The sequence below is a fragment of the Sphaeramia orbicularis genome, chromosome 7 (assembly GCF_902148855.1).
Source record: "Sphaeramia orbicularis chromosome 7, fSphaOr1.1, whole genome shotgun sequence".
Taxonomy (NCBI): domain Eukaryota; kingdom Metazoa; phylum Chordata; class Actinopteri; order Kurtiformes; family Apogonidae; genus Sphaeramia; species Sphaeramia orbicularis.
Genome location: NC_043963.1, coordinates 48982899 through 48995616, shown reverse-complemented (window position 1 = coordinate 48995616; position 12718 = coordinate 48982899). Strand labels below are relative to the sequence as shown.

Genomic DNA, 12718 nt, shown 5'->3' with positions numbered 1-12718 from the left:
ATGTATGAAGACTGATGCACAAAAAGAGGCCATCCTCCAAAATCGTTCTCAGGGTCAGTACAACTGGTCACTTCAGCACCACCTCCACTCCAAAATTCAACTCTTTTTGGCCTGTTAACCAATTTTATTTGAAGTGAACAAAATTCTTGATCTTCAAACTGTTGGACTGTGACATGAATTTTGGCAGCCAGTGAAGACATGGAAAGTGTGTCGCCTCTGCAGCCTTTCACCAATAATAGTTTAAATTCCATTTGGAGTCCTTGCCTTGTACCTCTGTGTAATGCACTTGGCTTAATGTGCTGTTACTCGTTTTCTGGAATTACTGCCTGCAGCTTTAAGAGAAGATATAGGCAACTGGAGTGTGAGTGTTACGTTGTTTGTGTGTATTACAGATAGGAGTGAGCCTGTAGATTCAAGTGAAAGACATGATAACAAAGATTCCACTATTTCCATCCTTGTGCTTAAATGACAAAATAGGTTGATCATAAAAAACTCCCTGAAGCCAAAAGAATAAATATATATATATATATGTATTACACACACAGTTCAGTTTTTTGTGTCTTTTAAGGCTGTGCACATATTTCCTGTATTTTCTTGTATCTGAAGAAAAGAGACTGAGAAATAAGTATGGATGTTCATTTCAACACTGCAAAAACAAATCTAAAGGCTACCTAAAACGTTTGCCCAGTAGTGTGTGTGTGTATTTATATGTGTGTATCTATATGTCTATCTCTCTCTCTCTCTCTGTGTGTCTATATCTATCTATCTATCTATCTATCTATCTATCTATCTATCTATCTATCTATCTATCTATCTATCTATCTATCTATCTATCTATCTATCTATCTATCTATCTATCTATCTATATATGTATGTATGTATGTATATATATATACATATATACAGGGTGAAGAAGCAAAATTTACAATGAACATTTAGTTGTTTTTTCTCAGCAGGCACTACGTCAATTGTTTTGAAACCAAACATATATTGATGTCATAATCATACCTAACACTATTATCCATACCTTTTCAGAAACTTTTGCCTATATGAGTAATCAGGAAAGCAAACGTCAAAGAGTGTGTGATTTGCTGAATGCACTCGTCACACCAAAGGAGATTTCAAAAATAGTTGGAGTGTCCATAAAGACTGTTTATAATGGAAAGAAGAGAATGACTATGAGCAAAACTATTACGACAAAGTCTGGAAGATACTATTAAAGAAGAATGGGAGAAGTTGTCAGCCGAATATTTGAGGAACACTTGCGCAAATTTCAGGAAGCGTGTGAAGGCAGTTATTGAGAAAGGAGGACACATAGAATAAAAACATTTTCTATTATGTAAATTTTCTTGTGGCAAATAAATTCTCATGGCTTTCAATAAACTAATTGGTCATACACTTTTTCAATCCCTGCCTCAAAATATTGTAAATTTTGCTTCCCCACCCTGTACATACATACAGATATATATATATATATATATATATATATATATATATATATATATATATATATATATATATATATATATGTTCCTTCCAAATTCATTTTATTTGATGTCATTCTACCTTTTCCATACCAGTTCACTTGGGTCATACCTCCTGCCAAGGTGCTGTCATTGGCTTCTCCTGTTTCAGCGCCTATTCAGTTTTTTGTCTCATATCAGTAAAGGAGACAGCAGAAATGTATAGTAGCTCACCACAACTCCCTGGAGCCTGTTGATGGACTGGCCTCACAGCTGGTATGAGCACAATTAAAATCACAGAGTGGTGTGGAAATTGGTCCTCAGTATGGTAATAAATTAGAAATACAAGAAGCGGTGTGACTGTAAAGAGCGTATAGTGGAGGAAAATTTAGTGAAACCACTAAAACAGACACAGTGTGAGAGGGAAACATTGGCAGACAAACTAGACTGAACAAATGAGAGCGCTAGTTATGCAGACACAAATTCTTTATTTACAGCCCTTTTGTCATTTTTTTGTGTACATAGCTGAGTTTGTGTCAGTGCATGATTGCAAAAACAGAAAAAAATGCAAGTGCGAGTGAGTTGCTTGAAATGTGTTTCCCGTCGCCTCCAGAGGTTAACACAAAATCACTCAGCAGCAGACGCATTGTCATTGACAAAGAGCTCTGCAAAGCAGGAAAGAAAAATCAGTCACCTTAGGTGTCAAGACTCTGTGGCGAATATTTTATCATTTGCATGTTTATTTGATGAGCATCTCTGCCTGCACACCAACACCCGGCTGCGGTGATTGGCTTCACAAACAGTTGCAGAGCTTGAATGTGTAAGTCAGCCTGAGATCACCAGTGCTGTTTTTCTTAATCAAGTTAATTAGAGGAAGTGCTGTGGGAGCCGGATTGACAGCAACTGGGGACCACTGGTCCACTTACTGCAGCCCACAGGCTGTCATCGTGCAGAAATTGCAGAGAAATGTGGGTCAACAATGTGTCAGAAGTGACTCGAGGCGCTGTGGGTATAGTGCGCCATCGGGCTATGATCAGCCACACACTGCTTCGTGTTTCTCCAGTATTTAGTTCTATATTTCTTTCAAGACCTTACTGGAGGTGCTATAAATGTTGAGCTTCCTCTTTGCCCTCGTGTGTATTTTTGGTTTCCGGCAGCCTATGACAAATCTAAAAATGTGTTTTGTAACTTCCAAGCAATGATGATAAAAGTGACTTGTTTGCAATGTTCAGACATTGTCTTACCTTTGATTGGTACATGTCACAAGATCAGGGACCCTGACTCTTTTTTCTTCTTTCCTCTCGCTGTTTTTGCTTGTCTCCATTTTGAACAGCGCTACAGTCGTAGTTGTAAATGCACAAAGAGGCTCCGACTTACCTCCTGCCTGTGATAAGTATTCAGTGGTAGACAGACACAGCCTGCGGGTATGCCTTTTGCTGTATGCTAATATAGCCTTTTCTCTCCACCTCCTCTTCCCTCAACTAATATGATACATAAATGTTTTTAATGCGAGGGAGGGAGGGGGCGTTGGATCAAAGCTCCCTAGGTGAAGGAAGCGCAGAAGGCGGGCCCTGTCAATCGACTGCGCCCTATTGGAGCCCTGTGCTGTAACTGCTTGCAGTTGTAGGTGTTTCTCCTTGCCAATTGGCCACTGCAAGCATCACCTGGATTACACTGATTCACTGCCCTGCATAATACAGGGAACGATTTGGAATTGCACACAGACCCGAGGGGGAAAGTGCAATTAACATATGTATGAGCTGAGTGGAGATGGGAGGAAGCTTTTTGCCCAAAATAATCTCCTAGCATTTCACTGACATGTTACGGAGGGTTAACAGTGTATTGCCTGCACACCACAGTGACTACACAAACACAGCCAGAGTCCTGCTGGAGCTCACTGTGCCATTACGTTGACCTAACAAGGGATTTTTTTTTTAAAGCTTTAGAGGTTCAACAGTGGCATCTTCACCACTTTACTTGTCAGATAGCACCATTAAGCAGACAGTAATGATACTCTCAGGCAGGTGAGCAGACATGTGGACATCACAGGAACATGTTCATTCAGTATTCAGTGTGGGCGGCCAGTGCCTCTGCTGGCAGGAGTTGACACAGCACAGCCCTAACCTGAATTAATCCCCCTCCAAGTCCTGAAGCGGGGCCATGCCATTAAAATACCACACTAATTAAAGTAGAAAAGTTACATGAAGGTTGGCAGGAAGGGGATTCAGACTGAGGTGACACCCAGAATGTAAAGTTCCCTCAACTCGGCGTCATGGTACAGAAACAGAGCCGAGCGCACACTGGCAGAATAGAATCCTTGATTAGAAAGAATTATTCATCTTTTTTTTCCCTGACTTTGCCACCACAGACCACTCATTGCACCTGCTCAGCCACTAAAACAATGCCTTGGCTACTTTGTATGTATGTGTATGTGTGTGGTGACTACAGATGTTCCCATTCAACTGTCAAGCTAATTTTCATATATAAATAGCTTTGGTTTAAGCCCAGCAACTCTAGATTATTCTGGACCTGCCTGACAGAAACAGTGATACATGCATGAAGAGATGGATTTAAGTGTTTGGGAGAGGACCAGAGAGAGAAAAGAGAGCTGGAACAGACTTGTGAACACCATCCCACAAGCTTTAGTTGTGACAGGCTGCCATTTCAAAGCTCCTGCCTGCATCCAAAAGAAAGAACGAGAAAAAGGCAGTGCTTCAGCTTTTAACTGTGTCATAAGATTTTTCCACTTGGGGAGTTTTGTCTCCCTCCTTACACTCTCTCCAGTTAATAAATCAGGCTGAAAGTTTGCCCCCCAGAGGAAGGGGATGATAAAAAATTAGTTTTGGAGGAAAATTCTTTCATCTTCCTTTTTTTTTATATGCGCAAGACAAAGAGCACAGGAGACAAAAGGCGTTATCGGAGGCTGCAGTTGTGTTTTAGGAGCTTGTCCTTGTGAAGTGGGCTGGTGAACTTTTTATGGAGGCCAAGGTTGTACAGTTAAGCTCGGATCACAAGCTTACAAGGGTTACACACAAACACACACACACACACACACACACACACACACACACTGTTCACGAACACACATCCAAAAGAGATCACGGGGAATCAATTGTTTTTGAAGCTGTAGCAAATTAAACAGCGTTGAAGAGCTTACATATTTATGTGGCACCTCCAAGCTCTTTGAAACAGCAGCTTGGCATCAAAACACAGAAATCAATAGTGGTCTTACACCTTCTAATTTTAGGCATTCTCATTAGGGAATAGAAGAACCTGCGTCCTTGCTTAAAATCCGGAAAGGTTTGTTCAATTACAGCCACACTCTCCTCACAGCAACAGGGGGGGTTGAAAACATCCTGTGTAAACCAGTCTTTTCTTTGTTTTGCTGTTCAGCTATTCATCAACACTAATGAATCTTTGTTTTACACATCCCACCTGCCACCATCTTTATCAGTCCTATGAAACAAGCTAATGAGCTCCTTCTGCGTTAGTCAGTGGATAGCACGTTGTAACACAAATGGATGTTGCCACTGTGAGGTGAGTTTGTTATTCTGGCTTCTTTGGAGCTGGAAGTGATGATATGTGGAGGAGAAGGTGGAGTTGGGGAAGAGCAAGGGGTGCAACCAGTTAAGCAAATGCTAACATACTAAAACAATGGCCACTCTGCCTACTGGGACATGTGGCATTGATTACTCAGCTAAAAAAGCTATTTCAGCTCCTTGTGCTGACGAATAACAGGAAATTATTGTAATGATAACTGAACTTAAAGTTAGCCCTTTTTTCAAGAACTGACAACAATAAAAAACAAGTCACAAACCCAATTTTTCACTGTTAGCTTTGATTACATGATGCATTTGTTGTGGCGTCATTTATGCACAATTAATATCATAACATTTATTTCCATCCAGAGTTGCATTCAAGATCCTCAAGGTCCTAGATCTTGTATTGATGATGAACAATGTCTCATGCTTCTGAGCCACTTTTTCACAATTTGACCCTGATAAATCGTGGTTATTGTCATATCTCTGTATCATAAGAAAACAATTCACTGATGTTCAGACTTGGTCATTCAGTATATTCAAGTTCAATTCTGACCTTATTTGATGGACACATACTGTTGCTGAAACTAGATCCTGACCAACTGAACCAACCCCAGATCGTAACACTGCCCACACAGGCTTGTACTGTAGGCACTAGGCATGATGGGTAATCACTTCATCCACCTCTGTGTCCATCACTCTGAAAAAGGGTCAGTCTGGACTCATCAGACAACATGACTTTTATTCCATTGAAACACAGCCCAATCTGAAGATAAAACATATTAATCTTTGCAGTAATTATCCAATGGAAGGATCTGAACTATTTGCTGAGATAAATCCAGGTGTTAAATTATAATCTGCACAATAGAGATGTACATTGATCTGCTTCCTGATTCATTTTCTCCCCTCCCTAAGTGTGTGTACAATGTGTGTGTGATCTGATATATCTGCTTAGTTAAATCCAGGTTCAGGACTTTTTTTTTTGGCCAGGCAGTGTATATTCACATGTCTCAAACCCTGTGGAACACATATTTTTCACATTGCTACTGCAACTCTATATGCACCTGTAAATGACTCCTACCATGTATACAATAACAATAACATAAATTATCAACTTTGTGTAAACACGGTAATTAACCAACTAGCTGTGTTTATGAGTGGGCTCACTGACAGATTATATAAGTAATTAAGTGAATTACCCTTAGCTAATATAGCTAAGTATATGAAATATGAGTGAATTTCAAAACAAAATCCTGCATGATCTTGTTAGTCTAACTTCTCAAATCCAACTACAGTAGAGCCATCTGTCAGGAAAAAAACATGTTTTATTCACTAAACAGAACTGTGAAAGTTGTACTGTTAATTCCACAGCTGACATCAAACACCTTCTTCTCAATGACAGACAAAAAACATATAAAATGACTGCCAGTATATGTATTCGAGGATGACAGACCATAATGACTGCTGGAAAAAAGTTACTTATTTCTAGAGTGAAGATGGTTTTGTATAGGTGTCATGATTTATGGAGGTAGCATTCAGTTGCACTATTTAGTGGTACATTTCACATTAATTTCATCCCATAGCTGTTTCCCCTTGGTTAATAATTTACCTTTTACATTAGTTGCTACAAGTGGTGCTAATACTGAACACTTAAAGGCTAATAAATGTATCCCAGAGTGCCGAGTTGGCAACTCGCCCCCCCGTGATGCCATCTAATCTCATAATGGTCATGATAATGACAAAGCCATGGGTGAGTTTTATGAGCAGCAGTTTCCATGACAGCAGCCCCCCCCCCCAACAAAAAAAATGGAAAACAAAAAAAAAAAGGGAAAATAGAAGTTTGGTTTGATTTGGTGTGTAAAATGCACCTCTCTCAGTTTTCACCCGTGCCTCTCATCAGAAATTATTTGATGCCTCCGTCTGCTTTTTCCTCTAATCTGCAGACACACCACATTTAGCTAAGTGAACCATCCCTCATGCGTAAAGCCTTCCAAAATGAAAATCACTATGGAGCCAGGCTGTCATCTGTGCATACTCTTGATACCTTATTGTGCACCACTCTACCTTAAGGCACCCACTTTAAGCCGTCGAGCCAAGCCCTCAGTGCTCATGCAAACACCAGCGCACTGTCAGTCATATGCACAATGCAATGTAATATTTTGGTCGACACACAAGGCTCTAAAGAGTTGATTGAGTCTGGATCAAAGGGTTGCTCATGCTGCTTTTCCAGTTCTGTCTCTTTCCTGATCAGCCCAGCCCAGCTCCTATCTACTACTACTGAGATTCATAGGTGCAAAATCCAGTCGTTGTTTTAATGAAGTCATGCTGGAGCTGCTGCGTGAGGGAGGGAGGGAGGGACTGAAGCCGACACCTCTCTGTGATGTTCACATTTCATATCTGCCTCTACCCAGGAGCTTGGCTTTTTTGAATTATTAAGCAGAGGGCTCTTTCTTCACTTCGCTTGTTCCTTTTTTTTTCTACCTCTATCCATTCTCTGCATTTTCTCCCCCTTGTGCTCTTCATTTTCTCTTGCTCTTCCATGTCAGTTCAACCAGCTTTGGCTGAAGCTGTGGCTCTCACTGAGATGCAAATGGCAGCCTTTGAAGGGGGCACATTGGGAACGTCAATTAATCTAGGCATTTATTCGGCTGGGGGAAAAAAAAAAAGAAAGGCTGAGCTACCATTGTTCGTAGGTTGTTTCATCTCTATTGTGCTACAGGGCCATATTTTTTATCCGCTGTCCTCATGCCACTGGATTCAGCGTACTCTTCAAAGATTCAGGAAACATCAGGATATGCACAAAGGCCAGAAAATGACACATGAAGCTGAGGAAGCAGAGGTGTCACAGAAATAGGACTATGTTGCATATTCCACCTTAACTCCTTTCCTCCCCCAACCCTTTCTAACATAATACCTCTCCATGTTGCTAACTTCCTTCCTCTCTGTCCCCTATGCCCTCTTCAACCCCTGACCCTTTCTCCAACCTCTGCTTAAATATTCTCCTCATATACCTATGTTCAGTATCTGCCCTCTAACTTTGCATCTTTGTCTCTTGGGTTGACTGGGTTTCAGATCTCAACATACCGAGCCCCTGCTTAGACAAAGTATGCGATTATGGGGCAATGTGCGTGGTCAAGAACAATGAGCCGGTGTGCGAATGCCCTGAGGCCTGCCTGCAAACGTCAGACCCCGTGTGTGGATCTGACGGCCAAAGCTATGGCAGCCCCTGTGAGATGCGAGCAATGGGCTGCGCTTTGCAGAAGACCATCCACATCCAGCACAAAGGACACTGTGGTGAGTAAAAGCACAACAGAACACAATTAACACACTAGCACTGCATTCAAGCTCACCACACTGAAATGTAATATACTTTATAGAGCTGCAGCTGTTGATTATTGTTGTAATCAATTAATCTATAAATTATTATCTTCAATTTGATTTGATTAAACAATTACTTGAATAGGAGCTTGAGCTTCACATCTCAGGGGGCTATGTGCTGTCCGAGTGTCCAATGACTCCCATTCCAAAATTCTGTTTAAGGCCCACTTTTTCCATTTTGTGTATTTTTGTGATAGACTCAGTGGGTGACTGCAAATTTTTATTTTCAGCCACCTTTTATATGGGCCCCTATATGGGCCCTTTCATGGTTTTACCCCCTTTTTCATGGTTATTGTGCAGTTCTTTTTGTTGCTTTCCCAATTTGCAACCCCTGTCAATGAGTTGTTGGATTTTGATCTTGGGGGAAACATAACAGCATACAGACATTTACTGCCTTTTTGACCTGTCCTCTTCTGAGCTATGCTCCATGTTGTTTGTGTTTTAACTGACATCATGTGCGTCACTAAAAGCATCTGTGTGAAACATAATTGTGGAATCAATGTATAGCGGCAGTGGAATTGAGGAAATGAAGCTTCAATTCAGGAAAATTGTAATCAAATAAGTTTTTTTTTTTTTTTTTTAATCGACTAAAGTCGATTAATCGATATATCGTTTCAGCCCTATATATTGAACACAAATAGTGAGTGGGACCTTTATGAGTTAAACAACAAAACTAACAGACCTTTATTTGAAGGAGGGTTATGTTATGGGCAGGCCTTTATTTCTAATTCTCTCAGTTTAATAAGTTGAATAATATTTTAGTATGAAGCTCCCGTTTGCCCTGTTGAAGTTAATGCATTATGCTATTAAAAGCCCTGAAGTGTTTCAGTGGACAGACATCCTTCATTTCTTGCCAAGGCTTTTATTGTGAAACATTTGTATTGCATGGAAGGTGTTCATACTGGAAATCATGAATTCTGTTGTAATTGTAAAAACTGTACATTAACATACATACTCTGTATATGCTGGGGCTGAAATCAAACAGTAACATTTTCGATATGTAGGAAATCTGGAAATAGCATGTTTGTGTTGTTGAATTTGTTAAAGGTTAAAAAGATCCCCATATGCTTATGCGCTTTTCTGTGCAGTTTTTGTAAGAGTCTGTGTTGTTTATAATTAGTGTTGTGCCTTATTGCTGCTATTGTCATGATGGTGTGAATAATAGGACTCAAATGCACAGTGCTGAAGGGACAAACAGATTTCTTAACTAAACACAAACCAAGGAACAAACAGAAAATCCTGAAAGGAGAAGGCGTCAGTCTGAGTCTGTAGAGCAGGATGGTGGAGTTGAATGTCCGGGTTTTTGTGGGGAGATGAGATTGTAGTAAAGACAATAATCCAGTGCTGCACGACCACACAGGAAAGCCTTAAATACTCTCCTAATGACTGAGGAGTTGTGGCCATGCAGCGTGCAGCAGTTGGACGAGATGGATCTGATTGGAGAGAGAGGGGTCGGTGGCCACACTGAAGTGGACCATGACAGCTATGAAGGAGCAGAAGACAGTCACTGAGAAAGTGACCCAAATCCTCTACACATAAATAAGTGTACAGGCGGTTCTCATGAATGTATGCAACCAAGAAAATCATTAGCTAACGTCAACAAACAACCAGCTCCTAACACAAATCACACTCCAACTCCAGGTTCACGTAAGCATATAAGTGAATGTTTATGGAAATGCTCAACTGGTATTCACATTCTAAATTGGGCACATCCTTTTCCATTTTTTTCCTTCAACTTGTGTTTGCTAGCCAACCTTTGATTGTTTTATTGTTTTTATTTATTTATTTATTTTTTTTTTTTGGGGGGGGGTGTTTTGGTTTTTTTGTTTTGTTAACTTCACCATTATCAAATTAAGTGCCAATTTTTAATTTAGGAGATCTAATAGACCAAACTGTATATGCCCCCTTTATTACGAGATGCTTGATGCCATTATAAAAATTAGATGATAATTAATATTGTGTCTACATACAATCATATCTGCATGAGCTACACATATAATTCAATATATGAAATTGTCATGTATAGTCTATATATACTGTAGTTTCCACTTCACATGTATTCTCATGTATGGAAGCACAATAGATGCCTTGCATTTGCATACATGCAGCCAGTGAGCATCTTGTCACAAAGCCACGTTATTCAGACCCACAGTGCCATGAAGTCATTTACATGGCAGTCATGAAACCTTATGAAGGATATAAATTATAGCTCACAGGTATGGAATGGTATCTCCTCATGGAATATAATTTAGTTCAAATTAATTAATAGGCCGACATTTCCCATAGGCTAAGCTATAATCCATGTGCATTCACTTTATCACATATGGAGTCATAATCATATGTGACCCTAGAGGTTTTCACTCCAATAAATTCAAAACAATGCTTAATACAGATGCTTGTCCTCTGAGAAATAGCTGATCTCTCCTCCAATACCCTTCAGCTGCTCCTCTGTGGTCCTTCTATCAGCAACAAGACTCCAATTTGCCTGTTTTGACCTTTTTGAGTAAAGATGCACTTTCCTCACAATGAAAGAGCATACTGCCCATAATTGGTTACAGAGGTTACTTGGCTTTGTTTTGCAGTGCTGAAGTATCAGCCCGTCATTAGTAGAGCAAAGACAGCAATGTTTCTAGTGGTAAAAATAATCTTCAGATCTACTATGCAGGAACGGAGCCTCATGGAGTGATTTTTACAGCTTGGTAAACCCACTTAGAATAGTCTCGCTGGCGCAATGCCATCTTGTAAGGGCGTTTTTCTCATGGACTCTAATTGGTGATTGAGTATTTTCCCTGTCTATGATCAAGCCATTTGCTTTTCACATGCTCTAGACAGAAGTAGTGCTGTTATTAGCCCCTTGGCCCCGACTCTCATTCAGTCGGTTTTACTACAATAGCTTTTTTCTGCATATTTTGAAGACCATAACTATGAAAATGAGTGAGTCTCTGTGGTGCTCTATTTGTGGATGAGTGGAGCAGTTAGAAGAATGATCAATACAAGTGAATTAGTCTTGCTTCACAAGCCTAAAAATGTACTTTTTGTGCAAATGCTTTATGAGTCTAGTCATATTCATACTCTTGAAGTGACATAAAATAAACAAGGTCTTTTCTGCACAGTGGCTGACATTGGAAAGGTCCTTTGTTGTTCTATACTTTTTCTGCCTACCCATGTATTGCGTCTGTCATTTTCCCCTTCTAGCCTCCACTAAATTGAAATCCAACACATAAGGATGTGTGCCAACAGGAAATGGAGCGAGAGCCATGCTTGGTTGGTGGGCAGGCGAGTTGACTCAATTTGGTATGGCGTACCTCAGGTAGACGGCAGGTCTGTCGGCCCCAGGTCCCGCGGCAGTAATGAATAGTCTTTATTTTAAAAAGCGAGAGGCAGAGCGAGCTGGCGGAGTGGAGGGCCCTGTCTGTAATCCAGCACTATGGATGGTTCTTGGCTCCCAGAGGAACAGGCCTGCGTCAGCGCAATGGTGCCATAAAAATGCTGAGGCACTGGCTTGCCAGGCGCGAGCCAGCCGAGGAATGATGGCGATGATAATGTGGGTTATTTCTGGGCTGTTTGCACAGCTTTACTGGGCTTTATTCAACACCATAACAACTGACTGACTTAAGCTATTATCTCACCTTATTATCACAGGCTATTTCAACCACTAATATACTATACATGTTTATGGAGCAGAAAGGAGAGAGACGGGGATGAAGAACGTATTATGCCTTCAGTTGCTTTTAGAATGGCAAATCTGAAGCCATAGGCAGGCTTCACTCCTTTAGTGTACAAATTTAGCATGTATGACACGCCATAAACACATTGTGATGTGTGTGTGTGTGTGTGTGTGTTTCAAAACAGTAATCATAAAAGTGATTTTTTGGTGACAGTTTCACTATGGTGTAGAATGGGTTCTCCACAAATTGAAGCTTTGGCGGTTTAATCAACTCCTTCTCTTTGTGCAGTAAAAAGAAAAGTCTAATTTAAAGATGACTTCAACCTTAATAAAGTGCATTGTTTTCATTTTTTGATCCAATAGCTGCCACTTTTGTAGTAAGGACACACTGATTAAGATTAGTTGGTGCAGAGATAAATGTTAACTGTCAATAGTTAACGCAACTGTCAAATAATTTTCCAAAGGCTAAGATATTGATTTATACATTATTTAGTAGTTATGCTGCTCGTAAATGTATTATTTATTGATATAATATTAACAAATTTTTCCATCCTTTCTTGCTAATTGCATTGAAATGCACTCTAACATTTTATAGTCAAAATAACATTAAGCATGTTTATGATGCAATTATTAACCCTTAGAAAGTTTCACTAACACATAATAATGTAAAC

General features: G+C 40.1%; 1 protein-coding gene across 4 annotated transcripts in view; it reads left to right on the top strand.

The window, feature by feature from the left end:
- The window catches only part of agrn (agrin), a 390721-nt gene that overhangs the window by 272295 nt on the left and 105708 nt on the right, over positions 1-12718 (top strand). For all 4 annotated transcript variants that reach the window (XM_030138396.1, XM_030138397.1, XM_030138399.1 and 1 more), the window contains one exon: positions 8075-8296. In XM_030138396.1, coding sequence (XP_029994256.1) covers positions 8075-8296 — 222 coding nt within the window. The remainder of the gene's footprint in view (positions 1-8074; positions 8297-12718) is intronic.